The sequence below is a fragment of the Lemur catta genome, chromosome 5 (genome assembly GCF_020740605.2).
Source record: "Lemur catta isolate mLemCat1 chromosome 5, mLemCat1.pri, whole genome shotgun sequence".
In the NCBI taxonomy this organism is placed as follows: domain Eukaryota; kingdom Metazoa; phylum Chordata; class Mammalia; order Primates; family Lemuridae; genus Lemur; species Lemur catta.
In genome coordinates, this window is record NC_059132.1 from 107470440 (window position 1) to 107489357 (window position 18918).

An 18918-nucleotide genomic window follows, 5' to 3' on the forward strand; every position below is an offset into this window, starting at 1 on the left:
CATGCATCCTGAGATTTTTTTTTTTTTAAATCAGGCCTATGTTAGGGTTTTCTAGTGCTATTTTAAAGTAAAGCAATTAATATCGTATCACTAGTCACTATCATTTGGCTCTCTTATCAAAAGTCTGGAACAACAGAGGTCACAGACACTAGGGCAAGAACAGCATTTACCTTTACTGGACTGCCCAACTGAGCTTGAAAGGAGAGTAAGGACAGTCAGATCTCATGTCATCAAGAGCTCAAGAATGAAAAAAAAGCAGCACTTACAAAAAGGGAGAGTGTTAATTACAGTCCCCAAGGTTTGGTTACATTAGAAACACAATGACTTCACTCATCAGTATTTATTGGGCGCCTATTATGTGCAAGGCACTATGCTAGGCGCTAGGGAAGATACAAAGATAAATCTGAAAGACTGCCCTCAAAGAGCTTACAGTCTAGTATACGAGCACACAGTCTCTGTAGAAGACATTTTAAGTGTAATTAATCTCCCCCCTAGCAAAAACAAAAAAACCCTCAAGTTTACTAGACTTGTTTCTTCCATTTCCTTTTAGTTCAGCAGCTTCACATAAAAAGCATAAATCTGAAAGTCTTTTAAAATGCATAATTTCACTCGTAAACAAAATTCATTTTCATTAGAAAAAATGCTGAATATTTATTGCAATTAAGAAAATCCTTAAACATATATTCAGTATTTTCATGAATTTTTCTTATGAATGTGTATCTGTGAAGTAAACACTTTCCCAAGTTGCATCAAAAATATGCAACAACTTTTTGAAACGGATCTTTTTAAACTACTGGTAGTCACATGTGATATACACAGGCTCTCTGCTAAAAGCAAGGAAAGCTTTTGAAATGCGGATGTATTTGTTTACTACCAAAGTTCACAGTTTATGAGTTTCTCCCCCATAAACCCACTGCATGTCAATACAAAGTATTATAAAATAACACCTCCATTGATCTATACCTCGAATACCTAAAGCTTCACATCTCTAAGCTTTAGATAGAAAACAATAGTGAAAAATGTTCACTGTCACCTTAAAACCCAGCTATTTAATTGGCTGACCAGACCCACCAAAGAACTACAGCATAATTCCAGGAAAAGACATTCAAAATAGCCACTTTCCTATTACATTCTTAGGAATTTCTGAAGTTTTTTGTTATTTTCCTTTCAGTGAAAAGAAATAAAATGTAATCAATTAGGGGAATAAAAAACACTGATATACATGTTTGTCTAGGTTAAACTCTCATAGAAAAAGACATGTGAGCACTACCTTTTAAAATTCATTTTGAACCATAATTACTTTTAGTGTCTTGCAATTTTTATCTTTTCTCAGAGTCATTTCTGGGCACAGACTTTTCTAATCATACTTAGTTTTTTATAAGTCTGAAGCCTTTTGTCTTTGTAGAGACTTCAGAAGACTTCTTCAAAACATGGAGACTTAAGTAGATGACATGGTTATCAAATTAAACATCAATTTTTTATAATGTAGAATGATGGTAAACTGCACATACTCAAAAATGAGTTCCTGAGACAGAGGTTCCTTATTCCCATGTTGGAGCATTTTTCTCCTGAGCGGTTTCCCTTAGTTAAGTAAAAACAAAAAACTTTATGCACGTTGTGCTAATTGGGCCTTTCTACTTCTCTTCCTTACCAAACAAGAAAGGGGGCTTTTCAAACAATTACAAACTCAAGTAAATTTCAACATTAATGTCTACCAGACTAACAGATCCACTTGTCACAGAAGTATAGTGAACTTAAACTGGTAACTGGCTCTGGTTAAGACAGCAGGCTTCTTGTACATGCCTGAACATACCCAATTTTTAAGCTTTCACACCTGCAGATTTTAAGCTTTCATGTCTAGTATTTGTACAAAGTAAATAAAATTAAATTTTCTGGGTGTAAAATCTAACAGAAATAAAATCAGATCAGTATGAAGTATGTGTTAGTCTTTGAATCATGTTCCTGTCTTCACATTACTAAGGTGCTTTTCTATTCAATCTCTTTGCTGAACAGATAGATTTTATAGACGTGTGGTGTAAAAGAACCACCATTTAAGTTAACCATTCCACCTTGTCATTTTACAGATAAAGAAACCAAGAACCTAAAAAGTTTAATGAAAAAGCTGGGAGCCAAACCCAGTCTAGTATTCATGATACCATACCTCCCTCTGACTTTTCTGCTTGTTTGAAAAACTCATATTCACATGCTTTTACATGTACCGCACAACTACATACAAGAGCTGTTAAAATCAATGTAATTAAATAGTGACATATTTCATATGAGGTAAATATAAGAAATGTTAGTTATTAACTTAAACAATTTGTAGAAAATATTAGCCCTTTTTGGTTACTGTTGATAGTTTAACTACAGTGTTTGGTCTTGCTTCAAGGGTAACTGACTTGCAGTTGCTACTTTTAAGGATGTTTATTTGCCCACTGCAGAAAAAAAAAATCATGTTAAATATGGTCATATATTCAATCACATATTGTGTATTGAATCTCTAAATTATTTTTACATACATTTAGATTTTCTCATACTTTTAACATAAGTTAAATTAACTTATGCAGAGAATGAAATATTACCTCTACATAAGTTGTTGGCAGCTCGAAAATTAGTCACTTCCACACACAATAGGAAACCTCTTGTAGGAGTGAAAGAAAGGGTGTCCAAGATAACAAAAAATATGAAAATTATAAGAGAATTTTGATTAGTCTATAATCTGAGGTATAAGAAAAAGGATAAGCTTAGAGAATCAGAAGATCTGAGTTCAAGTTTTAACTCTACTCCTTGCTAGCTATGTAACCTTGGAACAATTCAAGAAACTTCTGGGTTTCAGTTTCTTCATCTGCAAAGAGCTAACACTTATTCTACTTACCTCATTAGATTATTGAGGACAGCATACAATAAAATAGAAGAGTGCTTTGTAAATAGAAAAGCACACCACAAATATTACCACCTCAGTAATTGTTAAAATGTGGACCTATAAAAAATTGTAAATAATCACCACTTAGTGGCACTAGGCATGCTCACTAGAACTTAGAGGGTAAACCATGCAAACATTTCCAACTTTCAATGGCAATGCTACAAAATCATACAAAGATATAATATAAAGGAACGTTTTTAGAGAGAAAAGCACTGAAAGACACACATTTGGTTGACTTAAGAGACTTTAAAATGAGTTAGTATGATTTACAGCATATAAAGAGGTATTTAGTCTTTAAGTGGAGGAAGTTACTAGTCACCTGTAAGAAAAACAAGCGTTATGGGCATTCCTAAGATAAATGGAATAAAATTCCATCACTTTTGGCTTTTTTGTAAACCAAGCTTCTAACAAATAACCATGTTAATTTTTCCAGTTATCAAACATACCCTAAAAGAGTTAAAAGAGAATGTCTACTTCTAAATCACATCCAATGTGAACTTGCATGAACGCAAGACATAAAATACAGAGTTCTTATAACTCTACAGGCACCTGGAAGTTTTAACTACCCTTCATGCTTACATTATATCCCATAGAGAATAATGGAAATAATACAGGGAATACTTCAAATATATATTTTTTACAAATCCTTTTTATGTAGTTCTTATTCTCATAATACTCCACTCTGGTGGCCTTGGTTTTTTGCTTTGTTTGTAAAAGTAAGTTTAAGTAGCCTATTAACTTTTCCCTTCAATATGCCTTTTTATGTTAGTTCTTATACCAAAAAAAAAAAAAAAAACCAACAAAAAAAACAAACAAACCAAAAACAAATGAAAACGTAAAGAAATAAATGAGATACAATTCATTAAGTATAAAAATATGTTGTTTCAAATTCAGAATAATTTAATAACTCTTCGTTATTTCATATGTATCTGGAAATGGGACAGATACGTGTCCTGATCCTGTCACAAGAGGTAGAATTCCAGCATTTGGTACAACGTTCCAAGACAGGGTCAAAGTGACATTCCTGTTTCCCCTATAAAAAGATAAAATAATAGTTAGCAGAAACACTTTTGTTAAAAAAAAATTTAAATTAAGCACTGAGACGTCAAACACTTTATTTATAACCAGCTATTCCTAATAGGAATCCTAATCTGCAAAAAGAACTATTTTCTCATGTCATCTGAAATCCAAGGAGGATGCTGGAAGACACCATCATTACATCTACAGGTATCCCACATTGACCAACCTAAACTCACTTACAGCTGCAGTTAAGAGAACTATCAACTAAAAAGCTTAAATGAGTAAAATGCAGTTTAAGAGTGAAGAGAGATTTGAGCTAGGAATAAGACGACAATGATTTGAAACCTAATTCTGTCATTATCTAGATGTGCAAACCCTGAACAACCCAAATCTCTCAAGAGTGTGAAATTTTCATCTACAAATAGAGAGGTTTGGTTTCTCAAGATAACTCTCTTTTCCTGATGTTTATCCATAGACCATCTGAGGTAAAAATGACCTGAGAGATCACTCACTCTGATTCCTGCATTTTATATAAGAGTAAACTAAGGTTTAAAAAAGCTAAGTTACAATGAGAACCCATAATATTTCTCTTAAGCAGTATCAACTCCTAGACCCAGTGTGCTGCTTCCTCATTAAGGTTTCCCTGACTCATATCCAGAAAGGAGCCCTTTAATTTGACAATCACAGCCCTACTACGTATGGGCAAGCCCAAGCTCCTCGTACACTTAAGAGGAGAAGCTGTAGGCATTTATTAATTTGACTGTTAGATTTCACATACTGCAAGAGAACTGTCTCAGATCCCAATTTGTATTTCTACCCAATCTTCCAGTTCAGAGTTGCATAAATACTTCTCTCCCAATTCTCCTTTTACCCTCTAATATTTTTCTTTAAAATAAAAATACATTACATTTTTCTCTCCCTTTCACATCTTATTAAAAGTAAAAAATGACAAAGAATTGCTCACTTGAGACCATTTCCATCGTCAAAGAAAAAATATTTTGTTTTCATATCTTTCAGCAGCAGCTTCGGATTATCACCTCTCAGAACAATCTTGTCCCATAGGACAACTTGGTTCAGAGCCTATATTACAATGAAAATTCATTAGATACCTCATCAGAAATAGCATCTTATCACTTCAAGTTAAAAGTATTAGCAAGCAAATAGTTTGACATGTTAATGAATCCACCTTTGAAGGACTTGCTAAAATCTTAAAGCATACAAAATGATAGCAAGTAGTAGATATAAGAAGGGGGCAAACTTTGCTTGGAGAGAATAATAATTCCCTAAAGGAATTCATTCCTTTTGCTAATTTAACTGTATTACTTAGGACCCTCACAGCTTAATGTAAGGTTTTAGATTCACATGCTCTCCAGTAAGTGAGGCCTTTAGGGGAACAGAAGAATTAGAATCCCTGGCAGGGAAGTATTCTTTTAAACTACTTTTCCCTACACCATTTCTGAGACCCTCGAACCCAGTGTGGAGCCTGGATGGTGCAAGGAAAATAGACAGCTAATCGCTGGTCCATTACACTGTTAATACAGGCTACTGCCCAATTATATCATGAAAACTTATAAATCTCTAAGATTTTACATTATCAAAGAATTACTAAAAAATGCAGCCTTCTTAAGACTTTTCCCTTTAAGTTAAAAAAAAAATGTGCATTACTTTATCACAGCAAAATTCTAGAGGTCAGACAATTCTTCTGAGCCACTATTTTAACATATTACAAACAAGTTCCACTGAGAAAATTAGAAGCATGATATGGAAAGAGAATACATTTGTGACCACTACTAAATCCCAAGGAATTTGTTCTTATTAAGCTATTACCCATTAGCTTGTGAGGCCAGTCACTCTGTGTGGTAACTACATTAACTGAAAAGAAATGTGGAGTAGTTATCTCTAAAAGAGGGTTCAAACCCACACCTTGAAGTTTCTGTTTCTAACATTAAGCAGAAACATTAAAACTGAAGAACACAGAATCAAAGATAGGCGGAAGTGAAACAACTTTTTATGTAAATCTATTATTTACCAAAGCAATAATCTATCAAATTCCAAATTCATATTAACTTAATAGTTATACTAGGATAAACCAGAATTATAAGTACAATTTAGGTATACTTATCATAAAGGTGCCATTTATTTCAATACTTGTTGAAACTTATAGAATAATATGTGTATTTATACTTGTTACTCTTATCTTCAAGAATAACTTTTTCTGTGTAATATTTTGCTGATTTTGAATGACTGGGATCAAAACTTATTCATCCCAATATTCCTAGTGCTTAACAAAATCAAAATACCTGGCATAAAACAGATGCTCAAAATAAATGTATAATGAATTGAAATGCTAAAAATTCTAGTTAACTAATCAAACCATCAAATAGCTAAAACAGATTGACTGTATGATCTCTTGAAAATGAATACAGAATAAAATAAAATACAGAATGTAGACCTATCTTTAACTCCAAATTATCTGCAGGCTACACTAATAACAAACATAAGGGTAACTCAGCTAAAAACATATAAAGTCATTTCAATTCCACAGATTGCATGTTCATATTTTAAGTCTACCACTTTATACTTTTAGTATCAACACTAAAATAGAATCTAAGATTTATTTGAGCAATAGTCTATAAAATATCTCAACCCCTACCACACCTGCAACAAAAGCTCTAATCAGACCAGACTAATAGTTTTCAATCATAAACTAATAGTTTTAATAAGTTTTAATCTAATAGCTTTTAATTATAAAACATTATACACTATAATTTGTGATTAAAAAGACTAGTCAACTACTCAGATTAATGAATTCTGTACAACTCCAGAACAAAAGAAAATCATTCTCAAGAGGCAGATATTAATGTAGGTAAATGGCTTGATAAGACTATCAAAACAGCTTACACCATGTATTAAAAAAAGAAAAATATAAATATTTGGTACTGAGATGGATTCTGAAAATAATCTCAGAAGATTAAAAAATTTTTAATCTTAAATACAGCTTTTGATTATATTATCTTGATAATGAGAATTGTAATCACAGGTCCCAAATTCTATTGACTCACTTATTTGCCATGTAGTTCTCTAATTGTAGTTGTGGAAAAAGAGTATTTTAGCTTAAAGAGTATACAGCTCAACAGCAATACTACCTCCCATCTCCCAGGTAACTCATAGTTCAGCAACATCCTTTTTGATCTTACCACTGGAAGTGGTCTGCAAGAGTTTTTGAGCACAAATCCCCAAAATATACATCTTCATTTATAAATTATGTATACGTATGTGTATAATGTATAATATATGTACTATTATTAGTTAATATCATTGCTAGTGAATATAAATTTCCATTTCAAATAGTTTTGACCAATGTTGAATTTTTCCAGTCAATATCTTATTAGATTTGCTTAAGTTGTCTTTCTGCTTTTGTAATCCTGTAATATGACTCAGAAGCTCAGAAGAAGAACAGAAGTATCAGCTCTGCCATTTTCCTAACGTTTGCATATGCCCTCGGACCATTAGCATTATCATTAACCTGTGATTTCTTTGCTGGAATCTTTTTAAGCCATTTTTCCATTTGGTGAGGATTATTTAAAACTAGATAATATAATCCACTTATATACTGTATATACAATATTTTGCAAAATGCTGAAAATGAATGAATAAATATTAGATAGTGTGGTCAACCTCTTGACCTACAGAATTCCTTCTCTTCCTCCAGAATATCTGCATGCTGTAGAAGATATGAGACCATCTGACTCAAAGCTGAACATGAGTAATAATATCAGTTCATACAGCAAGTATTAGTAAAGCTCAACTTCTTTCCTTTTTATTTGAAATTGAGAAATATATTAATAGAAGCTCTTAACTGTTTTCCTTATATATCTGTGGATTACTTTGCATGTACCCCATTCTGGAGACCCCAATGTTAGAGAACTATAGAACACAAAGAAAAAAAAAGAGAGGCTACCAAAGGAGATAAAGTTTTCTCAAGAGTCACCTCTCCATAGGCTTGTGGATTTTTACAAGCCAACTCAGGTCAGGTATTTTAAATATATAAGATTTATATTCTTTCATAAAGAATAAGGTTTTAGATAACTATTAAAATACTTCTAAATATATATACTTACATTATTTTTTGTTGAATATTCTGCTGATAAATAAAGAAATAACTGCTTAACATTCCAATCAAATATATTCTCCAGATGTAAATAAATTAAGGAACATATAAATCATAAAGCAGCATACAACTTTTAAACAGATCTTAATTTATTCTTAGATTAATTATCCATGACAGTACTGAACTAAAATAGAAAAAAAGGAAAAGGACCCAAAAACATACTGAACAACAAATTTAATAAAATATATAGAAGATAAATATACTGTAAAATCTACTCATTCCAAAACCAAAAAAAAAAAAAAAATCCAAAATTCAGTTTTCTGTAATATCAACTATGCCCAAAAGAAGGAGGACTTAATATTTCAAACACACACTACAGTATGGAGCTCTAAAGTATATAACCAGTCACAACTATTTCAATTTAACAATATGTAAACATGAACTATGCTCAAATAATTAATCAAGTATAATAAATTGTACATGGAGCTTTTGGTCACACCCAAGGAGAGATCAAGATGTCTCACTACTTGAGTTAAAACTTTGGTAAGATGGAAATGGGGCCCATTTGGTTCCACTCAGCTTCCCAAAGTGGGGCAGAGACTTCACCAGAATTAACTGTAAAATTGGTGCTACTACTGAGAAATGAGCTAATATTTGAATTTTATTAAGTATTACGTGTAATTTGTTACGTTATTTTATTATGAGTTTATACATTGGTTGAGACACCTTTCTTACATTCTACTTTTAATAATACGTAACCACTAAAAATCACTTGTTTAGAATTTAGAAGTCTAGGACAAGGCTGGGCACAGTGGCTTACGGCTGTAATCCTAGCAGTCTAGGAGGACTGCTTGAGGCCAGGAGTTCAAGACCAGTCTGAGCAAGAGTGAGACTCTGTCTCTACAAAAAATAGAAAAATTATCCAGGCGTGGTGGTGCACACCTATCTCTAGTATCAGCTACTTGGGAAGCTTAAACAGGGGGATCGCTTGAGCCCCAAAGTTTGAGGTTGCAGTGAGCTGTGATGATGCCACTGCACTCCAGCCCGGCAGACAGAGTAAGACTCTATCTCAAAAAAAAAAAAAAAAAAGACAGCTCTTTATAAGAACAGATACAATTTAAGTAGTATGAGTAGCAGCATTAAGATAATTCAAAAAAACTAAAAATGAGATTGGTAATATAAAAATACAGTAGAAATATCAGGAAAATTCACTGTATACACAAAATTACTACTTTCACACTACAGCTAAACTTCCTGAGATTTTTTTAATGACATGAAGACTTAAAAGTATACATATGAAGTTTAGCATAAAACTCTTCTGATGGTGTACTCTATTTCCAAAAAAGGTGTCTATAGAACTAATTCTTAATCTACTTCTAAATGCAATAACTAATTTCTAAAAAATTAAAAGTAATTCCATGGTAGCAGAGAGGCCTATCAGTTAAACCGCCCAAATATACAATCTGCTTCAACTGTTCATACAGCTGCTTTACACAAGTTCAGACTGATCAATCTCCACAACCATTTTTAATCATGGGGTCTTAAAAAAGGCAGGTAAGATCAAGCTAGAAACAGCAGAGAACATTGCCAAGTTATTAATCTAAGACCCCAAAGAAGATTAACCTGGCCAGAAAGACCAGAGTTGTCAAAAGATGGGAAACTCAAGATAAAGAGGAAATATTCAAATCATTTCCACTAAAGTGACTCTTAATTAAGATCTTCTCATTCTATTAAAAGTCGTTATAGGCCGGGCGCGGTGGCTCACGCCTGTAATCCTAGCTCTGGGAGGCCGAGGCGGGTGGATCGCTCAAGGTCAGGAGTTCGAGACCAGCCTGAGCAAGAGCGAGACCCCGTCTCTACTAAAAATAGAAAGAAATTATCTGGCCAACTAAAAATATATATACAAAAAAAAAAATTAGCCGGGCATGGTGGCTCATGCCTGTAGTCCCAGCTACTCGGGAGGCTGAGGCAGTAGGATCGCTTAAGCCCAGGAGTTTGAGGTTGCTGTGAGCTAGGCTGATGCCACGGCACTCACTCTAGCCCGGGCAACAAAGTGAGACTCTGTCTCAAAAAAAAAAAAAAAAAAAAAGTCGTTATAAAAAGAACTATAATAGCAAAATGCTAATATGGTTTACCAATAATCATTTTGATATGGCCTTTCAAACCATAACAGATACAATCCACTTTTTAAACATATGTTTCTCTCTGCTATCATAAAATATGGGTATTTTCTTTGGGCCTCTACAGGAAATATTTCTAGGCAGTGTAAGCACTGGTTGGTAACATTTTTCCTTCTTTTCCAAATGATCTAATTTTATTTTTTCTTTCCAAAACACAGATTTAGATTTTCTTATCTAGCTTTTGATCAATTTAATGTTTTGGTGAAGAATTTAAAGTATGTTCACACAACTACTTATAAATCTAAAATTTTCTCAAAGTATGAATGAGGAGATACTAACACTATTTTATTGAGGAAAACATAGGCACAGTAATTTCCAAGGTTTGGCTGATACAATGGGATAGTCCTACTGTCCCCCAAATCACCAAACAACATGTATCTCATTATAAAACTATAGAAAAAGCAAAGAAATCTTTTCTTGAAGGATATCTGCAGTTATATCAAATGTAATGAATCCCAGGTCACTTCTTTCTCTAGGTCCAGTGAAGTCTTCCACATTTTTTCTAGAAGTAAAGATAAAAGTTTTACCATCCTTCAAATACAACATACAAAATTCACATAATTCCTTAAAGTGAAAAACAGAATCTTATGTGCACAGGTGAAACAGCAATCCCGCAAAGAAACAAGTAAAAACCAAAGAAACCTGCAAATGTGAAAACAGGATAAACATTCTAATCCAATATAAATTAGGTATTCAGCTATTTTCATATACCTTAAGAGAATCTCTTAACAAAATCTAGAGGGAGATAAAATCTGCTAAAAGGAACTGTAAATACTTAGTGTAAAGTAATCTTGCAGAGTGGGCAGAAGAAAGTTACATATGACTGCAAGGTGGAATGTAATAGTAAGATATGGCAGTCCTGTCATTTGAGGTTTCATTCACTTTCCAGTTTCAGTTATCTGAGATCAACCTAGAGCAAAAATAGGTGAGTACAGTACAATAAGATACCTTGAGAGAGAGGGAGACCACACTCAACTTTTATTACAATATATTGTTAAAATCGTTCTACTTTATGTTATTGCTGTTAATCTCTTACTGTGCCTAATTTATAAACTTTATCACAGGTATGTATGTACAGTATTGGAAAAAACAGTATATAGACAGTTCGGTGCTATCTGCAACTGCATTCACTGGGGGTCTTGGAATGTGTCCCCCCCCATAAGGGGTACTACTGTAAACAGCTATTTATTGCTAAGTGTCAAATTCACAATGTATGTTTCACAATGATTTCAAATAATTCTCACAACAAGCCTACCAGTTTCCATCTTAAACAGAAGGAAATTAAGGCCGAGGATGGTAAGAAACTTGCTCTGTCAAGACAATAGCTATAACATCTGTTCAGTATCTAACATGCGCCTACCTCTTCTAACCCTCACCGAGCTGACAGTGGCAGTGATGATTTGCACCCGTGTCTACATGAACCCCGAACAGTACCTAACAAACATCAATATAGGAAAAAGAACAAAAAAAAAAAAAAAAAGAGGAGGGGCTTGCCATTTGATGACTGGCTTGTTGGTGATTCTGACAAAGAAATAAACTAAGGTTGAAGAACTTGTTGGAAAATGGAACAGAGCAGAAGGGTTTGAGAACCACAAAGAAGAAATGTGACGTATCAAAGACAAAAGTGCTAGAAAATAAAATCAAGGACAAAATAGGCAATAGCGAAAATGGTACTGTCGTTCCGAAATTCTATTTTTGGCGTTTTCACAGATTTATTCAAACGGCTGGCTCTTGAAGAAAAAAAAACAAAAAACCCAACAACAGAAAGCCCCGCTGTATCCCGTATCAGAAGGCAAAGATGCTGAATTCTTTCAGTGCATCCTAACATCTCGTGCCAACTTCAAAGCAGCTGCAACTATTTACCGCCTTCTGAAGGTGGAAAGACAAGAACTGTAAAGGGCATGTCAAACGGGACACACTCTGTTATAAATGACACAACAGCGATTCGCTCGTCTGGCCCCGAGCACGGCAGGGCCGCGGAGCGAGGCCGCCAGCGCCCCCCGAGCCGGCGGCGGGACCCCCGCCCTGCCCGGCCGCGCGGCCCGCGGGCGGCTCTGCTGTTGTGTTGCTCCCTCATTGGCCAGGCGGGGGTGGAGGGAAGTGCGGAACAGGAAGGAAGCGGAGGCACCGACCTGAGCCACACTCGAAATTAAAATTTAAGAGCAAGCCCGGGAATTTACGGCGGGGGGTGAGAGTCCGGGAAAGCCCGCGAGGTCCGCCCCGACGGCCGCTCAGGAGGGGGATCCGGGCGGCGGAGACGCCCCCTGCCCGCGGCCCCGGCCCGGCCCCGCCCCGCCCCGCCCCGGCCCGGTCCCGGCGCCCTGCCCCGCTGGCCCGGCCTCGGCCGCACTCACAGCATGATCCGCGAGACGTGCAGCCGCACCGGGACGCTCCTGTCTTTGAAGGCGGTGGTGATGAAGCAGCCGAAGGTGAGCGCCGCCATCACGCTCAGCGAGAAGGCGAACAGAGAGTTCGCCCGCGACAGAACTGTGTTCATCGCGACCGTCTCCCACCAGCCCCGTCTCCACACACACGCACACCCGGCTCCGGTTCCGGCGGCGGACCGGCTCCCTGCGCTCCGCGCCGCCTGCGGTGCGCGCCTTCCGGGAGCGCGCGGCGCCGCGGCCCCGCCCCCCTTCCGGTCCTCGGAAGCGAGCGCGCGCGCACCCCGCCTGCCAGGACACACCCACCGGGCGGGCGGGACCGCGCCGACAGGGAGCGACGGAGCCGCGCGCGGGCCCGCCCTCCCTGGAGACGCCGCTGCCAATCAGCGACGAGCGAGGGAGGGGCGGAGTTTCGTCGCGGAAGACCCGCCTCTTCCCCTTCTCGCTTCCCATCCTCTGTCCTCTTGGTTCGGATATGAGGACACGGGTCCCTTCCCCTCTTTTTTGTGTTCTTTGGTCTAGAGGTCTGGGACTACAGCTTTTTGATTGCTTATGTGCCCTTCATTTTTAATTGAAACCAGCAACACGGCACGGTTCTTTGGATTCTATCCTGAAACGTCGTGTTTGGAAGCGGCACTTTACAAAACGTGTGATCTTCTCCTTTGTGAAACCCTAGTCAAAGTTAGGACTTCAGCTTTTTTTGAGGATCTGGGGAAAGGGAGGCAATGAGGCCCCCCAGGTCCCTAGAAGTAGTCAAGTGTACCGACATTTCACCCTTTGCTTTCCACTTCCAACTTCAGTCCGATTCTTACTAATGCTTTGCTGTCTACGTATAGCTAAAGCTGTCTTAGAGGATAACAGTTGATGCTACCGATTCTAAATATTTGCATTTTAACATGATGTTTTTCTGATAACTAAAAGAATAGCCTCCCTATGAAAGGACATAACGGCTGTGGAATTGCTGTAACAGCACAATGTATAAGAATTTAAAGTTAACAATCCATCAATAAATAATGCAACTAATTCATCACATTTCCAGTACCCTGAGAGGCTTGAGGGTTCAGCCTGTACCAATTCCTGATCTTGAGTATACTGTCTGCCAAAACCTTTGTTCCTTTCACAGCTAAGGGCTTTTGTAATTATAAACATGGGATTCAGAAGGTCCACTGAAATTATTTTCTTAAAAATTTTGCATCCATAAGAAGTTAAGAACCCCTGTCCTAGAATATGGTAGATGCAAACCAGAAGATGATGAATATCTGACCCTGATGCTGGCTTATGTTGTCTATTGTTGAGTCTTTTCTTCTTTGCATTATTGATTACCATTTTATTAATTTTCATGCAGCCATACAGGCAGGATTATTACTAAGTGGCTCATGTGCCAGGAATAGTTCTAAGCCTTGAGAATACAGCACTAATAAGGGTCACATGGCATAGAGCCAAATAATGAAAAATGGATAAACTATAGGCTAAGGAGAAATCCTTAGCTGAGTTTGAAATCTTAGTTTTTATCTTCCAGGCAGCCACAGTTTATTCAATAAAGCAAATATTGACTGAATGCCTGTTGTTCTGCAAGTGAAACAGAGATGTGTACTAATCACTTTCTACACTCAAGAAGTTTATAATCAAGTAGAGTTAATAAAATAAAAACATAAATATGAAATGTACAACATATAAATACTAAGGGAAGTTACAGAGCAAAAGAGGAAGAAATCACATCTGTGATGATGTGGGACAACATAGTGTATGCAAAATATTTAGCACAGTGCCTAAACAATACACATTAGTTACTACTCTTAGTATAGGATGCCTTAGAGAAATGATGCTTATATGGTGATGTCCAGGAAGAATATTCCCAAAGATCCAAACTGCAAGTCTGGGTATATCTAAGAGATAGCCAGTAGTCTGGTCCAAACAAGGGACGTATGTGTAAAGGATTAGGCAAAAATAAGCCTAGAAAGGTAAATTATTGTTGTAGAAAACCAGGTCAAGAAGTTAAGACTTTATATCAAGGAAATTGCATATTAAACAAGATTAGCATCACAAAACAGGCAGCCATTCATCAGTTCTATGTGGAGAGTTGAGGAGCTGAAGACGATGGCAGGGGGACAGAAAAAAAAAGTATACATAATTTGTTAGGAATCTATGAGAACTGCCTTACTGATTGTTATTTATGTCTTTTATATCCTTAGTAATTTTTTGTTATCTTGATTTTCTTAGATTGAGAGAGATGCGTTCAAGTCTCCAATGTTAACATGTTCTTGTGTTTCTCCTCACTTCTCCTGTAGTTTCTGCTTTTAAAAAGTTGTTGTTATGTTATTTGTCCTCTTCATTATGAATGGTAGTCTTTAGCATTATAAAATATTCTTCTTTTGCTCTTAATGCTTTCTGATGCAAATTCTAGTTAGTCAAACACCAAAATTGCAAAGAAGGAGATTGAGGTTCTTAAATATCTAAAATGATGCTGCAGACCTCAAATTAAAATTTAGGGCTTTCCAACTGAGTATTTTGTACTCTGATAATTTCTATGCAGAACCTAGTGGCCATGATGAAGGAGCGATTGGCTTGCTTTGCCAGCACTTGAGTAAATCGTGGTCAATTTATAGTGGGGAAGACATGCCTGACTGTATTTCTGAAGGACAGGAAGAACCCTAGATTAAAGGTCAAGTTTCAATCTTCTTATTTGTAAATAATTTTTCTTTTGTAACATCCAGCTAAGAAGAGGAAAGAGGAATAAATCATTTTATGACGAAATACTTTAAAAGCTGTGTGAACGTGGACAGTTAAGCTGTTTAAAAAGGGGGATAAACCTAAAGAGATAAGCATCTCATCAAATATGTTGTTGCTAGGAATATCTAAAGAGTTCACAAAGCACCAAGCTACCTAAGGAAGTTCCTGCAATGGAATAAGGTATAGATATGGCACATTACGGACTCAAATCGTTTCAGAAAGGAATCATAATTATACTGTCTATCATGGAGAGTCAGGATCATGTCTTATACTTCCTTTTTTTTTTTTTTTTTTTTTTTTTTTTTTAGCTCTTTCAGTGCCCAGGACACTGAACCTTGACATAGCAGATCCTAAAAAAAATTCTTAATGAATTGAGATACCTTGAATTCATAGACCATATTTTTAAAGAAGTTTCCGTGGAAAGAATACATGTCATGTATAAGTAACAAACATTTAAAGTGTAAATTGGTAAAAAGGTAAAGTGTAAAGCTAAATTGGATACATAGGCCAAGGACAAATTCTAAAAGGCTTGAATGCCAGGGTAATGAGTTTGAATATTATTCAGGAGACCATAAGGAACCTTTGAGGATTTTAGATCAGTTGCGTGTAACGACCATGTAGGCTCTAAATGGATAGGTAGTTTCTTAGGGAGGGATGAGACTACCAACTGGTAGACCAGGTGAGAGATTACTGCAGTAGGTTTTTGTTACTGTTGTTTTGGTGAAACTTGTTGGGTTAATTATTTTAAAAAGACCCATAATCACTCAAGATTGGTAAATAGACTATGCTAATGTGATAATTCCAGGAGTCTTCTGTTTGTGAATCTCTTTGAAAAGAAAAACAAAAAACAGAAAGAAAAAAAAAAACAAGCAGAAGGAAAACCATTTTTTGCCTAGCACATACCAAAATTCCGGACTCTCAGGACAAAAGCAGGTGTTTGGCATAAAGCACATTGTTTCTGCAGTTTAGTCGCAGTGAGCTACTCTTATCACTTAGGGCAAGTTTTCTATCAGTGCAGGTAACTGTTTACTAGCCAAGTTCACAGATGCCAGCCAAGAGCCAATCTTGCACGCAATTCTAAGGATAGATGATAGCTCAGGCTTGCTGTAGTTGTTTAAAAACCTGTTGCTTTCAGGTCATTTTATTTCTATTGAAAGTTTTTTCAAGAGTGATTACTATGGCACATAAGAAATTTAAGAATATATTTTATCTTTTGTTATAGTATGTTCATTTATTTCCCTTTTTTTCTTACATCAGTATTGCCTGTTTGGCCCTGAGCCCTTCAAAGGAAGCTAATTTATCCACACAGTAGACCCTGGGAAGCTTGTAAAAGCCATTGTCAGCCACAGATCTCCATATAGTATTTCTCCAAACAGCTTCTCTTCCATACTTGTCCTCTCATCACTGTCACCCTCTTGCACCTTGGCTTTGTGCTCTGATTCTTCACTCCCATCTCAGCCCTCCTTTCTCAGATTTGCTTTTTGAACCTAGTCATTTGAGCCACTGTCTCTGGCCCACCTGTGTGCACTTGACCATGAGCTTGCGTGAGAAGTTAGCTCATGTGTTCACAGCTGCCTGCCCCACATGCACATGTCAGAATAGTTTCTTTAGTATCCTTAGGTGAGGTATCAGAAATTATACCAGACACCATTGGTTTCTGAGAATCTATACCTCACTCTCCCAAGGAAAACGGACAAGAAGATTCTCAAGACAATCAAAGACATCTAAAAATTATTGTGATTCTTTGGATACCTTAGGCAATTAATATTCAGCTTCACTGTTCATATTATCTGGACAACTATCCTTTTCAGGAAAGTGAGAGGGTTTACCTGGCTCCTGGTAAAGCCTGTGGCATTCTTTTAGTTGAAAAGCCAAATCAACTTTTCTCTCTTCCTGCCTTCTTCTGACTCACCTAGAAATTCACTATTGAAACTATATCTCTAATATGCCTTGGTGGACATTTGGTCACTGGAGAATCCAGGAGCTCATATGTGTCACTGCACATACGTGCCAAGAAAACTAGTCCCAGCTGAGGTTAATGGGCCTGCAAAAGAGCTATCAACATCAAGGCTAGCTTTAGGAGAATATGTGCTACTTGGAGTTGAGGCAGCCCCAGTTATAATTCATTCAGACAACCGAAGCTCTAGAATAAGATGCAGAAATTCAAGTCATACCTGGTGAGGTTAATTACCTTCTTTTACTTATTTGAATTCCCTGTATTATAGAAAGCTTCTGGGTACCCACTGGCAAACAATGCCAGCTACATCTGGAAAGGAAATAAAAGGGGGAAATGATTATGGGAACTGTGTAGAAAAGAGTTAAGATAACAGGCCTCAGGCTTCTATTCTTAGAAAGATCTGCTTGCAAGGTTGGCCCTTGGCCAATGTCTGAGAACTTGACTGTAAACAGTTCTCTGCACTGAGGTGAAACCTTCCCTAGATGATGAGAATGGCTCACTGGACCTCAACTGTTTGTAGAAACAATGTATTTATGCCACACACCTGCCTTCCTTCTTGGAGTCTGGAATTTTGATAAGGTGCGGGGCAGAAGTTGCCTGCGTGACCACTCCTCAAAAAAAAATCCTTGAGCACTGAGTCTCTAATGAGCTTCCCTGGTTGACAACAACTTCACACATTTTGTCACAAATCCGTTGCTGGAGGAATTAAGCATGTCCTGTGTGGCTCGACTGGGAAAAAACCTCTTGGAACTTGTATCTGGTTTCTCCAAATTTCTCCCCATGCACCATTTCCTTTGCTGATTTTGTTTTATATCCTTTAGCTGTAATAAACCTAAGTGTGAGTGTGACTACATACTGAATCCTGGGAGTCCTTCCAGTGGGTTAGTCTTGGGGAGCCCGGACACAAGGACTTTCTCCTGTTTCTTAAATTTTCATGTTCAGAATGTCTTAAGGATTCCCATGGAACCTACGGAGACAACCCCATTCTATCTGTAAAGGGAGGAGGAGTATTATTTTATCCTAAGTCCTATTGATAAACTCAGTCTTTGTTGAGGGTGCTGTGCTTCTCACACATTTTGACCCATTGCCCCTTGATTTCATTCTTCCTGACACTCGGGGCATTTCTTCCTATTCATTACAAAATGAATTGGGAAGAAACCAGTATCTTTGACACGAGTCATCCTAAGTATTATTTGAAAGGATAATCCAATGCAAACAATAACGTGTGATTATTGTCATTATCTGTCATTTCAGAAAAGAAAAAAAGCTTAAATTTTAGCTTTTTAATTTAATTTAGTTTTTAAATTTAATTTCAACACAACTGACATAGTTATGCTGTACTCAGTCTTGCTATTTTGTTATAAACTATATTCATCTTATTTTTCTTCTCTAGGATTTAAATAGTAACTGCCCATGAGCTATACAGCTCACGAACACCTATAGGTAGAGTTAGGGGACACCCACCGTATTTAGTCATAACTCCTGATTTTCCTGAAATCTAAGAATTCATGGAAAAGAACTTGAATCAGAGCAATTGATTAGCCAAATAGATATACATCCAATTCTGGTATGTGAAGAGTAAAATGTTTCTCGGGGAGTCAAAGCAAACATTT

The 18918-nt window shown here is 36.8% G+C and overlaps 1 protein-coding gene across 1 annotated transcript; it reads right to left on the reverse strand.

Moving 5' to 3' along the window:
* Window positions 1-325: 325 nt before the first annotated feature.
* Window positions 326-12867, reverse strand: SPCS3 (signal peptidase complex subunit 3). Its single transcript, XM_045552469.1, has 5 exons — window positions 12589-12867; window positions 10663-10736; window positions 8065-8141; window positions 4908-5023; window positions 326-3956 (listed from the first exon to the last, which is right to left on the reverse strand). Exons 1-5 carry the CDS (start codon window positions 12729-12731, stop codon window positions 3824-3826), a joined length of 543 nt encoding a protein of 180 aa, XP_045408425.1. The 5' UTR covers window positions 12732-12867; the 3' UTR covers window positions 326-3823.
* Window positions 12868-18918: the final 6051 nt, after the last annotated feature.

What these genes read in the sequence shown, in the direction of transcription:
- SPCS3 (XM_045552469.1), bottom strand. Translation starts at nt 12,731, where the DNA reads ATGAACACAGTTCTGTCGCGGGCGAACTCTCTGTTCGCCTTCTCGCTG. An exon ending in AATATTCAACAAAAAATAAT is followed by an intron (nt 5,024 to 8,064) that starts GTAAGTATATAT and finishes ATTGTAATATAG; the next exon opens with GCTCTGAACCAAGTTGTCCT. An exon ending in GACGATGGAAATGGTCTCAA is followed by an intron (nt 3,957 to 4,907) that starts GTGAGCAATTCT and finishes ATCTTTTTATAG; the next exon opens with GGGAAACAGGAATGTCACTT.